The following is a 16495-nucleotide window of genomic DNA, read 5'->3' as shown; positions in this document are numbered from 1 at the left end:
TGGTGTACACATAAACACAAGAAGGAATTTGTACAAGGCTACATTGTACAGGGTGAGACAAAGGTGCTAGAAGGATGTGCTTTTATGACCATAAAGGAAATGAAAAATTGAGATCGACTAATTTTTGTCCTATAGAACGTCCATTTGTTTGGGGCTCCATTCTCTGGATCTTAGCTTTCTATAAAAAGTGTTCATTTGAGCAATTCAGGAGACTGTATCCAGTGGAAATTTCATGGAGAGGCCTGGGGCTGTGTAAGAATTCTAAGGGAATGAGAGAAGGGGGGCCAGCAGAGTGAATTGATGGGACTGCTGACAACAGAGCAGCAAAATCAAGCTGTGTAGCTTCGTGCTAATGGGGTATACAGTGAATTGGGGGAAGGGGAAAGCTTGAACTTTAGGTTTGGAAGGCCCAGCAACTCTAGAAGAGATTAACATATGCTAAATGGGCAATACAAACTATCATAGAACAAGGCAGCCCAGAGAAGAGGAAGTGTCTCTAACTGGTATGTTAAAAAAGGTTCATCTTATAAACCTTGCCATCTGTAAGGAAATTTCCTCCCCCTTCCCTTTTCCTGTTCGTCATTTATAAAGTCTTGTCACCTTCAAAGCATGCCCTTTGATGTTCATTTTAACCTAATTTACAACATCATAAAAATGTTCCTGGCAGAGAAGAGGGAGTAAAAAAGGGTTTGTGGCGAGGGACTGTGCAAAGCAAGATTTGCTTCTTAGAGAAGGCTCTGTTTCTGGGCAGTGGCCCTGTCTGTTCCTCGGAAGGTTGCCAATCATTTGGTTTCAGTAGGTGTGAAACCTACAGGGAGCCATGTGGAAAATCAGAGGCCCAGCTGCATAGACTCCTGGACCAATAGTTGGGAAAGCTTTGGGATTTGAAGGTCTTTCTTTGATATTCTTGAAGGATGTTTTGCTTGATGGAAATTGGTTTATACAGGTGTTGTGCAAGGACACCTTGGAGTTCACCATGGCCAGCCGAGATGCCTGCAAAGCTTTCTGGAAGACTTGTGTGGAGTACCATGCTTTCTTCAGGCTTTCCGAAGAGCCCAAATCAAAGCCCAAAACCCTACTCTGCACCAAGGGTTCCAGTTTCCGCTATAGGTAATTAAATATGCCACATAGGCAAAGTACACACACAGCTTCTTTTCAAAAACATGGAAGGCAACAGGAGGAGTTGGAATTCTAGAAGCAATAAAGAATCCTTATCAATCCACTTGAAAAATGACACCCTTTACTGTTCATCCCTGTGTGACACGCTAAATCAATATTTCCTAACTGGGAGACAGGGAGAGGGGTCACCCTACCTAGGGGGTTGGATCAGAATCTCTGCAAGGATTGAAAGAAGGACATACACAGTTTGAGAAAACATATTCAATGAATTTATTGTTTTCCTTATATGCAAGTTCCAGAAAGAAAAGCTCAACAGCACCCATTTGGTGGCATTTAGGTAAAAGATAGTATGAGAAAACATTGTAGGGGATAAGGGATGAAAAAATTTGAGTGGTATTGCACAAGAAGCTCCTTGCTACAGGTTAACACTTTGGAGGAATGGAAGGGAGGGTGAATTAAGACCTTGTTTTTACTTGGAACACACTGCCTAGGAATTCTCTGGGAAGAAGCTTTCAAAACTCTTAACTAAAATAAATTCTAATCAAATGCTTCCACATAAGGGAATTTTTCAAATAATGGAAGCTTGCTCCATAAAGAACTGAGAGTTTTTAAACTTACATATTTTTGATGGAAAGAATTCAAAGTGTATTCTACAAACCCCTGCCTTCTTAAGCAGATGATAGTGAGCATATTTTGCCCTTTTTTATGACCTGAGTTATTATAAACATCATGTCTTATCCTCTGCAGGCAGCTGTACTGCAGTGATGGCCTCAGGGTGGGGGAGACATGTCAGGCCCTGCACCTCAGTGATAAATGGCCCAGACATTTTGGGGTTTATTGTTCTTGTGATTTCTTTTTTGGCTCTTGTGTTTCTCCCCGCAGCTGGCTTTCTTTGCTAGTGTATGCCTGAATGGAGCAACCCTCTTCTACTGTTTGGTTAGCTGCTTTTCTTCTGCCATGGATTGGGAAGCCAGAAAAATAGCCTCATTAGAAGTAGTGTGTAGTACAAATCAGAGCCAACTGATTCTGATTTGCAGGTAGAGAGAAGGCTTTTAAAGGAAAGTATATTAGTTTTCCAGCACAGACTTTTTTGAACTGTCATATAGCCCTGTTCAGAGGCTTTAAAAAAATGTCTAGGTTCTGGGTAGCTGTGGTTGCTTTATGTCAGATCCTTGGGCACTATCATTAATGTGATGGTCAAAGATTCATGACGTATGCCATTCATCCAGGCTCTCAGTTTCAACAACAAACGAGACTTTCAAGTTTTAGCAGTCTGTAATTAACATTAATATGATTTTTATCTCCTCCTTTTAATAGTGGAAGAACCCAAAGGCAACTTTTGGAATATGGGAAAAAAGGGAGGTTGAAGAGCTTGCCCTTTGAAAGGTACATGCCCCCACCCCTGCCCCCATGTTGCTTTTAAGTTGAATTTGGAGATTTGGAGATTTATATGTAACCTGATATTCACATGAAGACCATTTCAATGACTACTCTGTTTGGGGATTTCAGGAAACATTACCCATCTCAGTACCATGAACGACAGTGCAGGTCCTCACCAGACCTCCTCACCGATGTGTCAAAACAAGTAAGGTCTTTGAGAATTCCTACTCCTTTAGATAAATGTAACGTGTGCACACGTCCGATGCTCCTAAGAAATGATTCTGCCAGAATCTCCCAGTGTGTAAAAAGGTTACTCTGTTCGAGTAGGTTAGCCTCCTGGGGAGGTCTGTCAGCTCAGTCTTTCTAGCCATAAGACCATTTAGTAAACTACCACTGCTGCGTACCTTATTGACTGGGAGGATCTGACACATTGACAAATCACAACCTGTGTTGCTAACGTCTTGCAAGACGCAGATCCAAATAAATTTCTGTGGCATTTTATTTTTCACACTAAAATCTCTGCTCTTTTACCTATGAAAATCTTAAGGCTTGGAGGAAAATATAAGGACTTGGGTTAAGGTTTTAAAGTATTTTTTGCTACGTAATTTTATTACTCAATGTAAGAACAAAGTGCTGTTCCCCTGAACTGGAAGATGGTGGCTTCATTTGAGTTTTATAGTATGAATGATGTTAAATATTTTTTTGTCTCCCTAGAAGAAATACTTGTTAGTTATACACCCCATAAACTCTCATGTCTTCATTGAATTCAAGTTTTATGAAAGGCATCATAGAGATATAATGCTGGAAGGGACCATCTATTATACATGCTACCCCTTCTGCTATTCATAGCCCTTCTCCCCTCCATTTTACCTAAAATAGGGAGGAATCTGGAGGAGAGAGGCTAGGAGACTTGCCTAAGCAAGTGAAAGGCAGAGCCAGGACTAGAATTCAGGTCTTCTGACTCCTGGTTCATTGTTATAGCTACTAAACCATACTGCTTCAAAGTACAATGCTGCCTGAAGTGCAGAAAGAACTTAGAGGTTGGGGTGGTGTTGAGAAGGAATAGTGTCATGTGTGCTTTTTAACACATGAATTGGGAATATAGTACAAGTTATTACCCTTCCTATATATGTTTATCAACCCTGGAATAGCACATGGATTGAAATGACTCTGTGAAAAAATACCTTTTCAAAATCTGAGGCTAATTTAGGCATTCTCCTTCCTCAATCAAATGGCTTTTTTCTTCTTTCACCAACCTGTCCTTTCTTTCAAGGTGGAAGATTTGAGGCTAGCATATGGCAGTGGGTGCTACCTAAATGTGAATGGAGTGCACGCATCTGAGTCTGTGCTAGACAGTAGGAGGAGGAACTCTGCAGTGGAGGTGACATTTGCAGCTGAGCTGGAGCGTTCCAAACCTGAGGCAGATCCCACATTGTTGCATCAGTCCCAAAGCAGTTCCTCTTTCCCTTTTATTTATTCAGACCCCGTCTTTAGCACTGACCCTGATCCCAATGCTGATCTCAGAGACTTCTTTGAGGAGAGGAGTCCTCTAAGCTCCTTCCAAACGAGTGCTAAGTTTGCTGATAATCACCTGAGTGTATCTTCTGGCCTCACAAGCAAAGTGAGTCCAGCAAGGCAGCTGACTTACACAGATGTGCCCTATATTCCTTGTACTAGTCAGCAGATTGATATTATGCCTCCCCAAGTCTTTTTTTATGTGGACAGGCCACCCCAGGTGCCCAGACGGTCTCCAATCATGGCAGAAGAAAGGGAAAGGCCAGACAGCTGTCTAGAGCCTACTGCAATAAAACCAGCCAAAAGAAGCCCGAGGAATATCAGAATGAAGAGCTTTCAGCAAGACTTTCAAGAACTCCAAGAGGTTATGGACAGGACTAGTGGTAGGAGTGCCATTAACGTAGATCTAGAAGAGGAAGACCCAACCTTAGAAGATGCATTTGCGTATAACATTCAAGAGCAAACCCCTAAACGGTCCCAGAGCCAATCAGACATGAAAACTATCCGTTTTCCCTTTGGGTCTGAATTTAGACCCTTAGGGCCTTGCCCTGCTCTGAGTCGGAAAGCTGATCTTTTTACATATATGTTTGCGGAGCAGGAGTTCCCAGCAGTTCTAATGAGTCAGGGTGCAGCAGAAAAGTACGTAGTTAGTGAATCCAGTGATTCTGAATCAGAGATTCTTAACCCAGACTACTACTCTTTGTATGGCAAAGGAACAAGGTCAACCATGGCCAGAATCCGCTTGTCTTCTGGTAGTCTACAGCTAGATGAAGAAGATGATGTTCCTTTCAACACACCTACTGGTGAAGACAGGACTTTGCTAAAACCATGTAATTACTTTTTAGCTTAAAATTGTGAACTCTATGAACATTTTCTGGGCCAGTTCCATGTTACTACTTTTGGTAAAAAATAAGGAACCTCTTTGGATAAACCATTTTTAGTTACTATTCATTGGCACTAAGGGAATCTTCGAATTTTGGACTCCAAGCTTATGAAAGATCCAGCTGCTGCCCCATTCCTCAGAAGCTGTCAGTGTTCTGTGACCTGAGAAGGGACTCAGGAACATGCCCTCTCCTCACCAGCACTGTAGTAGGCTGAGGGGGATATTTGTCATCTCTATTATACATTTCCTCATACAGACATTATAAATGAAGTTTAAGCTCTTCAGCACGGAAGAATGGTAACAGTATGGATTGGCAAATGGAATTCGCTTCTGATGACATTTAGTGATTTAGTAGATTGTGAATGTGTTGATCATTCTGTTCTTAAAACAATACTTTGACTGAAGTTTTCAGTGTTCATTATTTGTGTGGGGTCCAGTAAAAATGGTCTTGCTCTATGTTAAGGACTGACTGCCTTTTTTTTTTCAAACATATATGTAGGTGGAGCATGGTCCTCCTACTGCCTCAGGAACAAGGTAGTGGCATAGATCTTCTCTACAGAACACATGTACAAAATTAATCAAGACTTGGCAGAATTAGAAATCTAGGAAATTAATGAATTAAATTCCTAAAGCCAGATATATGCTTGATGAGGATATTATGTTTGACTTATAAATTCTCTAGTCTTATCTATTATATGTAGTGAAAGATAAAAGTTAGCTGGCTGATTTATTTAAACTCTTCTGCCAGATATATATATATATATATTTAACACATCTTGCTGCATGTATGTAGGCAAGGAAATGAGATAAATGTTATTCTGATAAAAAGTGATAGAAAAACCATTTACTTGAAAATCAGCTATAAATAAGTTCTTCCTTTTGTTTCAATTTCAGAAATGATTGGTTCTGGCCTATTACTAACAGAAGAGGCAGTTACAGAACAAGGGAAAGGAGGGAGGTGGGTGAAAATGTATGGTTAGGGGTGGAGCAGTGGTAGAATTGAGGGTGGGTGGCTGAAAAGAAAATGGCTAGTACTGAAACCAGGTTGCGTTAAATCAACCAAAATACTATTCTTGAACAATTCAGAATTTCTCCATTATTCCTCCTGGAAGGTATAGCATTGTTTAAGAACTTCTTTGTTTATTGATTTTAATGTTAAGTACAGTATATTTACAAGATAATGTTAAGTACTAACTTCCAAGAAAGATGCAACTATATAAGCAAGCTATTTCTGATATACAACTTAATGGAGAAAAGACGGGATAGTTTCCTTATTCTCACAGTCCTTACATAAAAAAATACCTTTTGATCTACCTCATTCCACCCCTTTCCCACATTTTAGCAGGTTCCTTTCTGCTTCTGACCTCCTATTTAGTACCTCACAAATCTAGACTATTTACTAATAAGACTATATTAAGGCCCAGTCACCTATATATTAATCCTATATATATCCTTGAAGCCATATTAAATTCATCTTCAACCTTCTCTCCAAGAAGAAACTCTCCAGGAAAAAACTGCTTTATCTTATATGCAATTTCTCATCTCAAGAAATTGTTAGATTTATGTTTTCCATGGAGAACTACAGGGTTCAAGTCTGCATATTATATCCTAATAAAACTATAATTAGAATGACCGTATAATTTATTGTGCAACCCAGGACATTTTTGAGTGGAAGGGGATCATTTTAATAATTTTTCCAGGACAGGAGGCAGAACTTGGGACAGATGTTCCTTTTAGCTACAACTAGTGCTTAATATAATGTGAAGAATACCTTCTACTAAGTTCCACCTAGTAAAAACGTTGGTTTCAATGTTCCAAAATAAAGAGTAAAGGAGAAATAATTTGAAACATTTAAAATTCCACACCACACCCCCCTCAAGAAAACAAACATCAAGAACCATGAAATTTAAATATTTATTTTTAAAGCCCTCAAAACACTGGAGTATGCTTCACCTATAAATAGTTTACAGGACCAATAACTATAATGGATAAGAAGCAATACAATTTGTATCTGTGATGCAGTTGTGTTGTAAAGTTTCAAACAATCAATTTATAAATTTGTTGCTTTTACTTTTACAAAAATATTCATTTAATCCATGATATGAATTGCAAAATTATTTCCAGACTTATACAAATTATAAATAGTAATTGAGTTTAAGTTACCTAGCAGGTGAAAATTTTAACTAAGCCATTACTTCAAAATACAATGTGTTAAAAGCAATTGTTACAGTATAGGCACCAACGAAAATAATTATCTTGGCATATGACACCACATCATCTTTCTCAAGTGTTTTTATTATTAAAAAAAAAAAGAGGATATAATGGCCACTTTGACTAAAAGCTGTATTCTTTACTTGAAGAATAACTTCTCTCTAACATTTGGCAATTATTCAGATTTTTTTAAATGACGTGCAAAAAACAAATTGTGCAGATCCAAACAATAAAACATTAACTATCAAAACTAATATCATAATTCTACAACTACTGAAATAGAGCCCCAGTTCAGAACTTAGGCATAATATATAAATGAGTTTAAAAGAAAACTTAACAGTACCATAAATATAACTGAAAATTAACTGTACAGTCTAACATCTTTGTACGGACAAAAATCATCCTGTACTATGATCATTTTCATAAGAACTAAAAAAAAATGCTCATTTAAATATCCTTTCAAAAATGAACAAATGATGCTTATGTACTGTTAATTATGAAAAACAAAAATGTATAAATAGTTAATAGGACAATTTACTACCATGACAAAAATATGCTGGTGTAAGTTATATTCATACCTGCTGATTAGGTGTTTAGTCACATTATGATCAACTTTTATTAAGCTGCCCAAATCCAAGCATATAATATGCGATTTGAGTTGATTTTAAAATGAAGCCAAACTGATTTGTCCAGTATTACTAAAAATCCATCTAGGCTAAATGGTATTATTTTAAATTTCCAATAAGAGTTAAATAAGTGTTCATTCCTTCTACTAAAATAAGAGTTCACTGCTTCTTCTAAAAGAGAAGGTAAATACTGCAGAACAAGAGGTACCTCTGTTGCTACATGTTGCCTGCAAATGCTTCTGACACAGGGCTCTTGAATGTGATCATCACTGAGCTGCCTGGAATACCATACCACCTTGGTCAAAGAGTCAATACTTTTCCAGATTTCATTTCCAAGGGCTTATTAAAAACTTCTGTTTTAAGAAGATATGACTTATGTCCACCTCCCCACCAATAGTCATTTTTAAAGAATATTCTTATGTAAAAACAAAAAAGCTTTGTGAAGCTTGATGATCTGCAAAAGTTGAATGTCGGATGACTTTGAAAGACCTGTATGTTTCATGGGTATATAGTTAACTAAAGATCAAAACATAAAAGGTTTTTATCCTATTAACTTAATAATGACACCTAAAAACAAAACCGTATCTCAACATTTACTAGAATACAAGTAAAACTATAGTATTAAAAGTTATTCCTTACAAAATAATCTCTTTAAAATATAAAATAATAAACACCATCACAAAATAGTTGAATAGGTTCTTCCAAATTTTCAGTCATCAGTATGTTGCAAAGATCCAAAAGGCACATGGAGCTCATGAGTTAAGCATTGTTAAGCTTGAAGTAGCTTTGGTGGGTTTCTCTGGGTCCATATGAAACAGAAGCCAATAATAAGTTTCTTAGGGGGACTCATCTGCTGAACACCTATAAAATTAATTAAAAAACTCAAATTGATATACAATTTGCATATTTAAATTTCTCATCTGTATGAATTCTGCAACAACGGAAGCGATTCAACAAACTAGATACATTTTTTTCAATTGAATCTCATCCTGTGGATGTTAGAAGATAAGCAAGTTCAAAAATCCCTTTTGTGTCTGAATTCATGACTTACTTCTGGATTCATGACTTCTGATTGGTTTGTTTGGAAATTGGAAAACAGTGGGGAGTTTTCCATTAAAATCTAAAGGGATTTTAAGAGGGGCTTTAGTTTATGAATGCAAGTAGGCTTTATCAGATAGAAAGATCTAAGAGAGTATGTGATTTTCCAGGCTATATAGTTTGTTCCAACTTGATCCCAGCGGCATCAGGAATACAAGGAAATTTTTAAAATGCATGGAGAAGAGATATAATAGAGTTAAAGCTAAAATTAGTATCACATTATTGTTCGCTTGAGCTAAGGAGTTGTGTGTATGTGCAAGAATTCATACAAGCCTTGTTTAAAAATAATTTAAAAATTAAACAAAATTTTTTGAATGTGAACAAAGTTAAACTATCTAATAGTTCAAGAGATAGTTACAGAAACAAGTTGAACATAAGGGCCTTCTATGGTCTGCATTGAGTTCCTCTAGCTAAAATCCTTTCCTTAACTTTTTATATGGGGGTTGAATTTCAGCACTGGAGACTATGTGAATAGTGGTATTTCATCAAATGATAAGAGTAGTGTCAAGAATGAAAGCATTCCTAAGTGGTGTTAACAAGGGCCCATATAAGAATATGCTCAGTCACCTTTTGTCTCTACTATCAGGGAAAGGAAAAGAAGCAGGCCATTTCGTTCAGTGGAAACTACCTTCTAATGCCTGAAGATAATAATTCCAAAAGTGAATATTTAAGATGGTCAACAATCAAAACCATTTTCAAGCATACTACTAATAAAAAGTGACTGTTAGAAATAGTAAAGAAGTGATTGAAGCAAGGTAATTGTGTTGCATCATAAATGAACATCCAACAAAAAATGTCAAAAGAATTTTTAATAATGACATTTCCAGCTTACTTTTGAAATTTTTCAATTAATTTCTTCACCATTTTATCTGTGATGCCAGGACAGGCAGCTTCAGCCACAGCAATACTTTTCTCGAGTTCTTCAATTGCCTGATTCCTTCTAGCATTATGTTCATCCTGCTGTTTAAGCTGAGAAAGATCAATAGTTACAACATTTAAAATTCTAGACTACTTAAAATAGATATCCAAAGCTAATGAACCTGCACTTACTTCAGCAAAGGCCGGTGTGATTATCATAGACAAACAACTCAAGGTTTGCACAAGATCTTGCTCCTTTGAATAAAAGATATAGATCATACACATGAAAGATAAAATAGTCATTCATGATTTTCTTGGTTATTCTATACCAGATGTGCACTAATTTGTATCTGACCTCACAAATGCCTGGCATAATGTTAAGTCCCCATGCTTCTTCCCACCACTCATTCCCCTACATCATCCAGAAAGCCTCTAACTTTAAAAATTACAATCGATATCCATGAATCCACTGGGTTTATATATGTCTAGGTAAAATGCATTTAACAAGGTTACCAATGGCCACTTAAAATGACTTCTATTACTTTTTCTTAATTAGCTCAAAACCAAAGACAAATGAAATATACTATACATCACAGTGAGGCAGACAGGCATTTAACAGTATTAAATTGTAACAATTTTTGGCTTTCATAATCTCACTACATAGTTTGAAAAAGCCTATCAAGAGCAGATAATCATCTCCATGTACATACTTCTCCATTCTGTAGTTTCTTTGGATCAGGCTTCTTTCTCACAGTAGTAAAGCTCCATTCAGGATGAGTATTATTTTCCCTGCTGGTGGATTCTCTAAAGAGATTACCAAAGGTACCTCTATAAGTTGCTAAATAGTTCAGCTTGGTGACAATACCAAATCAATGCAGTTCGAATCTGAAGAGATAACTGTCTCAATGTTTAAAAAAATTATAGTATAAGAAAGGATCATATTTCAGTTTCAGGTGAATACTACATTTTGCTGAAGAAAAGCTGTGGTTCTCAACTCTTTAAGTGTGCATCACTTAAAATATATAGATTTCTGTCCCCAACCCTACTCATTGACTGAATCAGAAACTCCAGAAATGTGGCTTATTTTTTTAAAGCTCTGTTGGTGACTTGCAAGGGCAGCTAAGGCCAACAACTATTGGAACAGGGTATAAAAATGTCCTGATATTTATCCCCTTCACAAGTTTTATCTCCTTCTCATAGATGCATGAATCTGCAAGTATTATCTAAAGAAATTTGATGTTGCCTCTGTGCCATTTCAGCCAGTGTAGGAGTATATTCTGGTGTAGCACACAGATTTTCCTAGTCTAAATTAAGTAAGGTACTTAGAGATTGATGTGTTCATATGAATGCTACAGTTACAAAACACGGCAACATTTTCAGGGAGTAAAATCATATATGAATACTTAAATGTACCAGTCTGGCTATGGCATGATACATGTTCCAGATGGGAGAAAGGCCTGGAGGCCCTCCAGAGGGCTTTTGCAGGATACCTCCAAACCATGTGAAGACAAAGGTCCTTTTTTATTTTGAGCAAAATAATATAACCTCTTTAACAGAATCTTGTTCCGAAATTTTGTAATATACTCAAGTATCCACTAGAGGCTAGACCAAGACCATTTAAAACTAGAGCTCTTCATTTCCCAGAAAAACATGTTTCCAAATTCATTGTACGCCACAGACTGTGATTTAAAACGAATTTCATGGTTGCCAAGGTGAAACCTTAGAATATGGTTTATATTTTATGCTAGAGCAAGCATACCAGATCATAGCTACAGATGTACAATAATAAAACAGACTACCTGTGTCAAAAGTAAATAATTTTTACATACGAGTCAGAGCCCTCAGAATCAGAGTCATCATCACTGTGTCCTTCTGCCTTCCATCTCTTAAATCGATCTATCAGTTCAGTCAAATAAGAAGTCTTCTTTGAATTTTTTACAATGAATTTGTGTTTCAGAAGTTCTTTAGCTGTAGGACGCTAAGAAACAAATGAAGGGCACATGAATATTTCCAGGCCCCTTATGACTGATTGTAAGGGGTGGTAAATTGAATTATTAAACTGAAAGTTGTAAAAATGTGTTCTGCAGACCGGGGACAGCTAAAATGCTGTAATACAATAGCTAATTCTATTTTTGAAATGGCTCATTACTTTGGTACCAATTTGTTAAGCCTAATAGGTGGCTTACCTGCCAGCAAACTGACAGGAAGGGACTTCTCAAAAGTACAGAAACACATATAGGATTTAGAAAACAAACTAAAATTTTTAAAACATTTCAAAATAGTACTTGAAAATACTTTTATTATATTTACTATATGAGGAAAACTAACAAGGCTGTCACTTTGTGATTTTCTGCACACATCATCTCCAGCTTAATCCCTTGCCCCCCAAGCATCAATTCATATTACATCGAAATACAAAATATCATGTGCTGTGGGGAATATTATCCTCCCAGCATTTTATGAATATCAGAATTTCATTATCAACTTGAAAATAGTTATATCAAGTGTAGACAATTCTTGTATGTTTCTAGTCTCTAGAAATCATAAGGCAGTATTTTTTAAAAATAAAACAAATGTAATCAAATTTGCCCAATAAATTAGTGGAGCCCACTAGATTTCAGGAAAAGTATATAACTTCATGTTGGAATTTCTAAATATTAAATAAAAATGGTTAAATCCAAACATAACTTTTCAAAAAAATGAAAACACACTGGAATAAAAGTCGTAAAGATTTATACATATACTTTAATGATGATGTCAAATAAAATTAACTTTATTTCTCAAATTTCTTTTTCCATTACAATAAGAAATAATCAGTAGAATAAAGAGGTAGGTGGAGACTAAGAAAAAGATATGGGGGAAGGAGCAAAGGAACAAAAGATCTGGTTAAGAATAGAATAGAATTAGCAATATAGAGGGAAGAATGAGGTTCCTGGATGGATTTTAGATAATTTTCACAAGCATCCTATTCTCCACTGAAGGAAAAGCCACTTTTGTTGTATGTCAAGCATCGTATTCTCCACTGAAGGAAAAGCCACTTTTGTTGTATGTAGGTGCAATAATAGAAAACAAATAGTAGTAATAGCAATATATACTCACAAATGATGGATCTTTGTTCAGGCAAGCATCAATAAACTCCTTAAAGGACTTAGTAAAGTCTCCAACAAGAGTTGGGGGATTGTTTTTGGGAATAAGAAACAGAACTCTCATTGGATGCATATCGGAGTTAGGTGGCTCTCCTTTGGCTAGTTCAATAGCAGTAATTCCCAATGACCAAATGTCAGCCTAAGGAAAGAGAAAGAAAAGAAACATCACCTTGAAATTCTGTTCCAACATATTGCCTGCAAAACAGCCTGTGGACTCTTGTGAATATACAGTATTAATGGGTCTCAAAAATGTGTTGCTAATAAATTTTACTAATAGAATTCACTTATTTAAAAAGTCCCAAACATTTACTGAATTCCTTGCTATGTGCCTGGCACCATTTTAGGCACTGGGGTCCAGTTGATGAATAAGACAGACAAAAATCCTTGCTTTCAAGGGGCTTGCATTCTAGGAGGGGAGACAGATAAATAAACATAATACACAATGTCAGATGGTGCTGGATAAGGGAAAGCAGGATAAGGGAATAATGAATAAGGGGGTTAACGAGGTACAAATTTATTCAGGATGGCCAGGGAGGGCTTCTCTGTGTAGGTAATGTTCAAGTAGAGACCTGATTGGGACGAAGGTTATTCCAGACGGAGGGGAGGGCAAATGCAAAGGTCCTGAAGTCAGAGCATACTTGTTATATTTGAGGAACAGCAGTGAGGCCACTGTGGCTGGAGTGGATAGAGCAGAGAGGAGAGTGGTAGAAAGAAGATGAAACTGGAATAGCAGCCAGGGCCAGATCATGGAGAGCCTTATATATCATAGTAAGGACTTTGGGTTTTATTCTAAGTGGGATGGAAAGTCATTGAAGGGAATAGGGCCCAAGTGTAATCAGCAGCAAGGGAATTTAGGGTTAAGCATCAAAATTTGAGATAACTCTAGCCTTAACACTTGGAAAGGAATCGAAATTAAGGCAGTTCATTAAATACAATAGTGTACTATTTAAAATTTATTATTAAAAACAAAAATGTTTGTACTGGTAACACTTTACTTTTGAGTCATAAGCCGACTGTTGAATAACTTCAGGAGCCATCCAAAATGGCGTTCCCACAAAGGTATTTCTTTTAATTTGTGTGTCTGTCAGCTGGCCAGCAACTCCAAAGTCAGCAAGTTTAACATCTCCTTGTTCTGAAAGCAACACATTGGCAGCTAGGAGGAAAATTGAAGAGAAAAAAACTCAGCTTCCTCAGAATTCATCTATTTTTCTCTGATTCATATTAGACTTTTGTATACCTTTTATGTCCCGGTGAATTTTCTTTTCTGAATGCAGATAGTCCAGACCTTTCAAAATTTCCTTTAGCATGGTAGCGATCTGGAACTCATCAAATGGACCAGCCCGCAGCTTATGTGGAAAAAACACACATGTATAAACACACATTTATAAAAGAAATAAAATTCAAAACCAGTATCTTTGAAATAAGGGACTCATTTAAATATATGAGATGGTCCTGTTTTTTTAAACCAATGTTTAAACAAATGAGGAAAAAAATTTAAATGTGGGGGAAGAGAGCAAAAGAGTAAGTCAAAGGGCTGAACAGATTTTTTAATGATTAAAGTTAATCTTGAAAGATAATACGAGCACCTTTACTTATATACCAGCTCCAATTTCTGAGGTGAATTTCCTGAACAGTCACATTAAAGATTTAAAAAAAATGCTTAAATAATGATACAACTAGCTTTTTTTTTTTTCAGATGGGAAAAGGGAAATCATTTACTTAAAATTGGACATTTTCTGTTAAAAAGTTATTAAATGTTTACACTGAACTGATTTTTAGATCAGATAGTACATAATTTCTGCAGCAACCCAATTTGATCATATAGTTTAGCCATAGCACAGTTCTTAGCATTTATGTGTTTCAATAATACTGTTAGGCAAAGAGCCTCTTTGAGACTTAAATTTAAAATTTATCCAGGAATATAATAATTAAATTATCCAGACTTTCCTTATAAAAAAATAGAACAAATCATTGAGGGATAAGTTTTTTTTTCAAATAAATGTAACACAATTTGCCTCTCTTTCCCCATCCCTGTACCAAGGCCAATAGTTCCAACTGGAATACAAGGAAAGCAATGATTAGGTTTCAGGAGAATTTGTAATGGAATATCTGAAAATCTCTCTTTAAAATAAATGGTTATTTTTAAATTCCGGTACCTCATAAAGCACAAAAAGTGGACTGTACAATATTATTACAGGAAAGGGTGGGAATCTAAAGTCAGAGCTAAGGTAAAATACTGTTTGCTGGGAGGAGGGAAGAGGTGGTGAAAAATCAAACACTGACCACTCTGCCTCACACTGGGAGGGATTCCCGGCTCTTTGGCACCTTGTGTATTTCATCTGACATGAATGCCATATTTATGCTGAATAAAGGGTACTTTCATGTTGAAATTCAACAGCTTAAAATAGAACCCATGCTTTGGTCTCACCATTTAACATTAACTGTGGTCTGTATATATAGTATACTCCAGGGACTTCTGTAGTTCAGTAAGTCCCTTTCCTATAACATTATCTATTTGCTTTCAAATTTATCAACTTCCACCCCTAAAAGATTCTATTTAAACAGTAACGAAGTCACTTTAAAAAAGTGAAAATGGCACATCATTTTAATAATTGCTAACAACGAAATTATTACTACCAAATAACTGAAGGACAAACATCACACTACTTCAGATTAATCATCACTGATCATAAAACTTTGGCAGGGCCAGAGGATATATACCCTCTGTTACTTAAGAAGTTGGTCAAGGTCCATGTAAGGGATACTAGCTATCATTCTGAATGACTTCTAAAGGTAGCTTGGATAAGCCAGCGTACTACCTAATACAGGATTTAAAAAAAATATTTACGTAAAAAAATAAAACAAAAAAGGAGTCCTAAAGACAAATTAACTTATCTGCTCTATTTAGGTTCAATTTAAAAGTCAATATAAGTAAAATATCAATTAACTGGGTGCTGGAGGAGGATGGGAGGGAAGACTCTGTGGCAGGGAAATGGGTATGGGGTGGTGATGCTGGTGGGTTTCTCTGGTTCATTATCAGTTAGCCAGAAAACTTCCCCAAGTCTGTGGTCAAAATGTTTCCTTAGTCATGGTGGTAATGATTAGAAAAGGAGAAAATAGGGAGGTGAAAAGAAAAGGAAGGTAAAATAGATGGAACAGAGGTTGGTCTTTATTTCCAATGCAAACTTGGGAGAGATAATGCCAAGGTCTTGGCCCACCGTCCTTTGAGGGCATACCTGAACTTCTCTTCAAGGATTGAAGACCTTGCCGTGTTCCTAATAGGGGAAGTGTATTGGCCTTGTGTAGTTTGTCACTGTTGTCAACTGAGGTTCATGGATTTGCCCTGTACTTCCCTTTGACTTCCAGCCAGTCCCTAATGCAGCATGCTATGTTATGGCTTCTATTATGATTAGCATATTATTCCCAACTCTTTTTGTTGGTGCTCATGTTTTACTTATTCAACTTATTATATGTGTTTTTGTTGTAAGCCAATGCAATTCTTTTTGGAAAGAAGTGGAGTGTAATAAATTCAATAAAATAATGTGCAGTAAGCTCAAAGTCTGTTCACCATGTACAACTAATTTTTTTTCAAGAATGGGAGGGAATCTTGAGGTACACATTATATAATGTTGACATAAATTACAAGTTCATAATCTCAC

The 16495-nt window shown here is 36.4% G+C and overlaps 2 protein-coding genes across 3 annotated transcripts in view; one reads left to right on the top strand and one right to left on the bottom strand.

Moving 5' to 3' along the window:
- The window catches only part of FRMD7 (FERM domain containing 7), a 64996-nt gene extending 60132 nt beyond the window's left edge, over window positions 1-4864 (top strand). The window contains exons 9-12 of the mRNA XM_037820914.1: window positions 947-1110; window positions 2437-2505; window positions 2629-2704; window positions 3773-4864. Coding sequence (XP_037676842.1) covers window positions 947-1110; window positions 2437-2505; window positions 2629-2704; window positions 3773-4864 — 1401 coding nt within the window. The remainder of the gene's footprint in view (window positions 1-946; window positions 1111-2436; window positions 2506-2628; window positions 2705-3772) is intronic.
- Window positions 4865-6792: 1928 nt separating this feature from the next.
- Window positions 6793-16495, bottom strand: part of STK26 (serine/threonine kinase 26) — a 79758-nt gene continuing 70055 nt past the window's right edge. The window contains exons 5-12 of one of the 2 annotated variants that reach the window (XM_037821938.1): window positions 14074-14182; window positions 13832-13968; window positions 12790-12975; window positions 11520-11668; window positions 10401-10494; window positions 9883-9945; window positions 9665-9801; window positions 6793-8595 (exon numbers count right to left, since the gene is read on the bottom strand). In XM_037821938.1, the coding sequence (XP_037677866.1) occupies window positions 8571-8595; window positions 9665-9801; window positions 9883-9945; window positions 10401-10494; window positions 11520-11668; window positions 12790-12975; window positions 13832-13968; window positions 14074-14182 (900 nt within the window). In that variant the 3' untranslated portion in view covers window positions 6793-8570. Of the gene's footprint in view, window positions 8596-9664; window positions 9802-9882; window positions 9946-10400; window positions 10495-11519; window positions 11669-12789; window positions 12976-13831; window positions 13990-14073; window positions 14183-16495 lie in introns of both variants that reach the window. The other variant, XM_037821937.1, reaches the window with a different exon arrangement.

This window comes from Choloepus didactylus, chromosome X, assembly GCF_015220235.1.
Source record: "Choloepus didactylus isolate mChoDid1 chromosome X, mChoDid1.pri, whole genome shotgun sequence".
NCBI classification, from domain to species: domain Eukaryota; kingdom Metazoa; phylum Chordata; class Mammalia; order Pilosa; family Megalonychidae; genus Choloepus; species Choloepus didactylus.
This window is presented reverse-complemented; position numbering and strand designations above follow the sequence as displayed.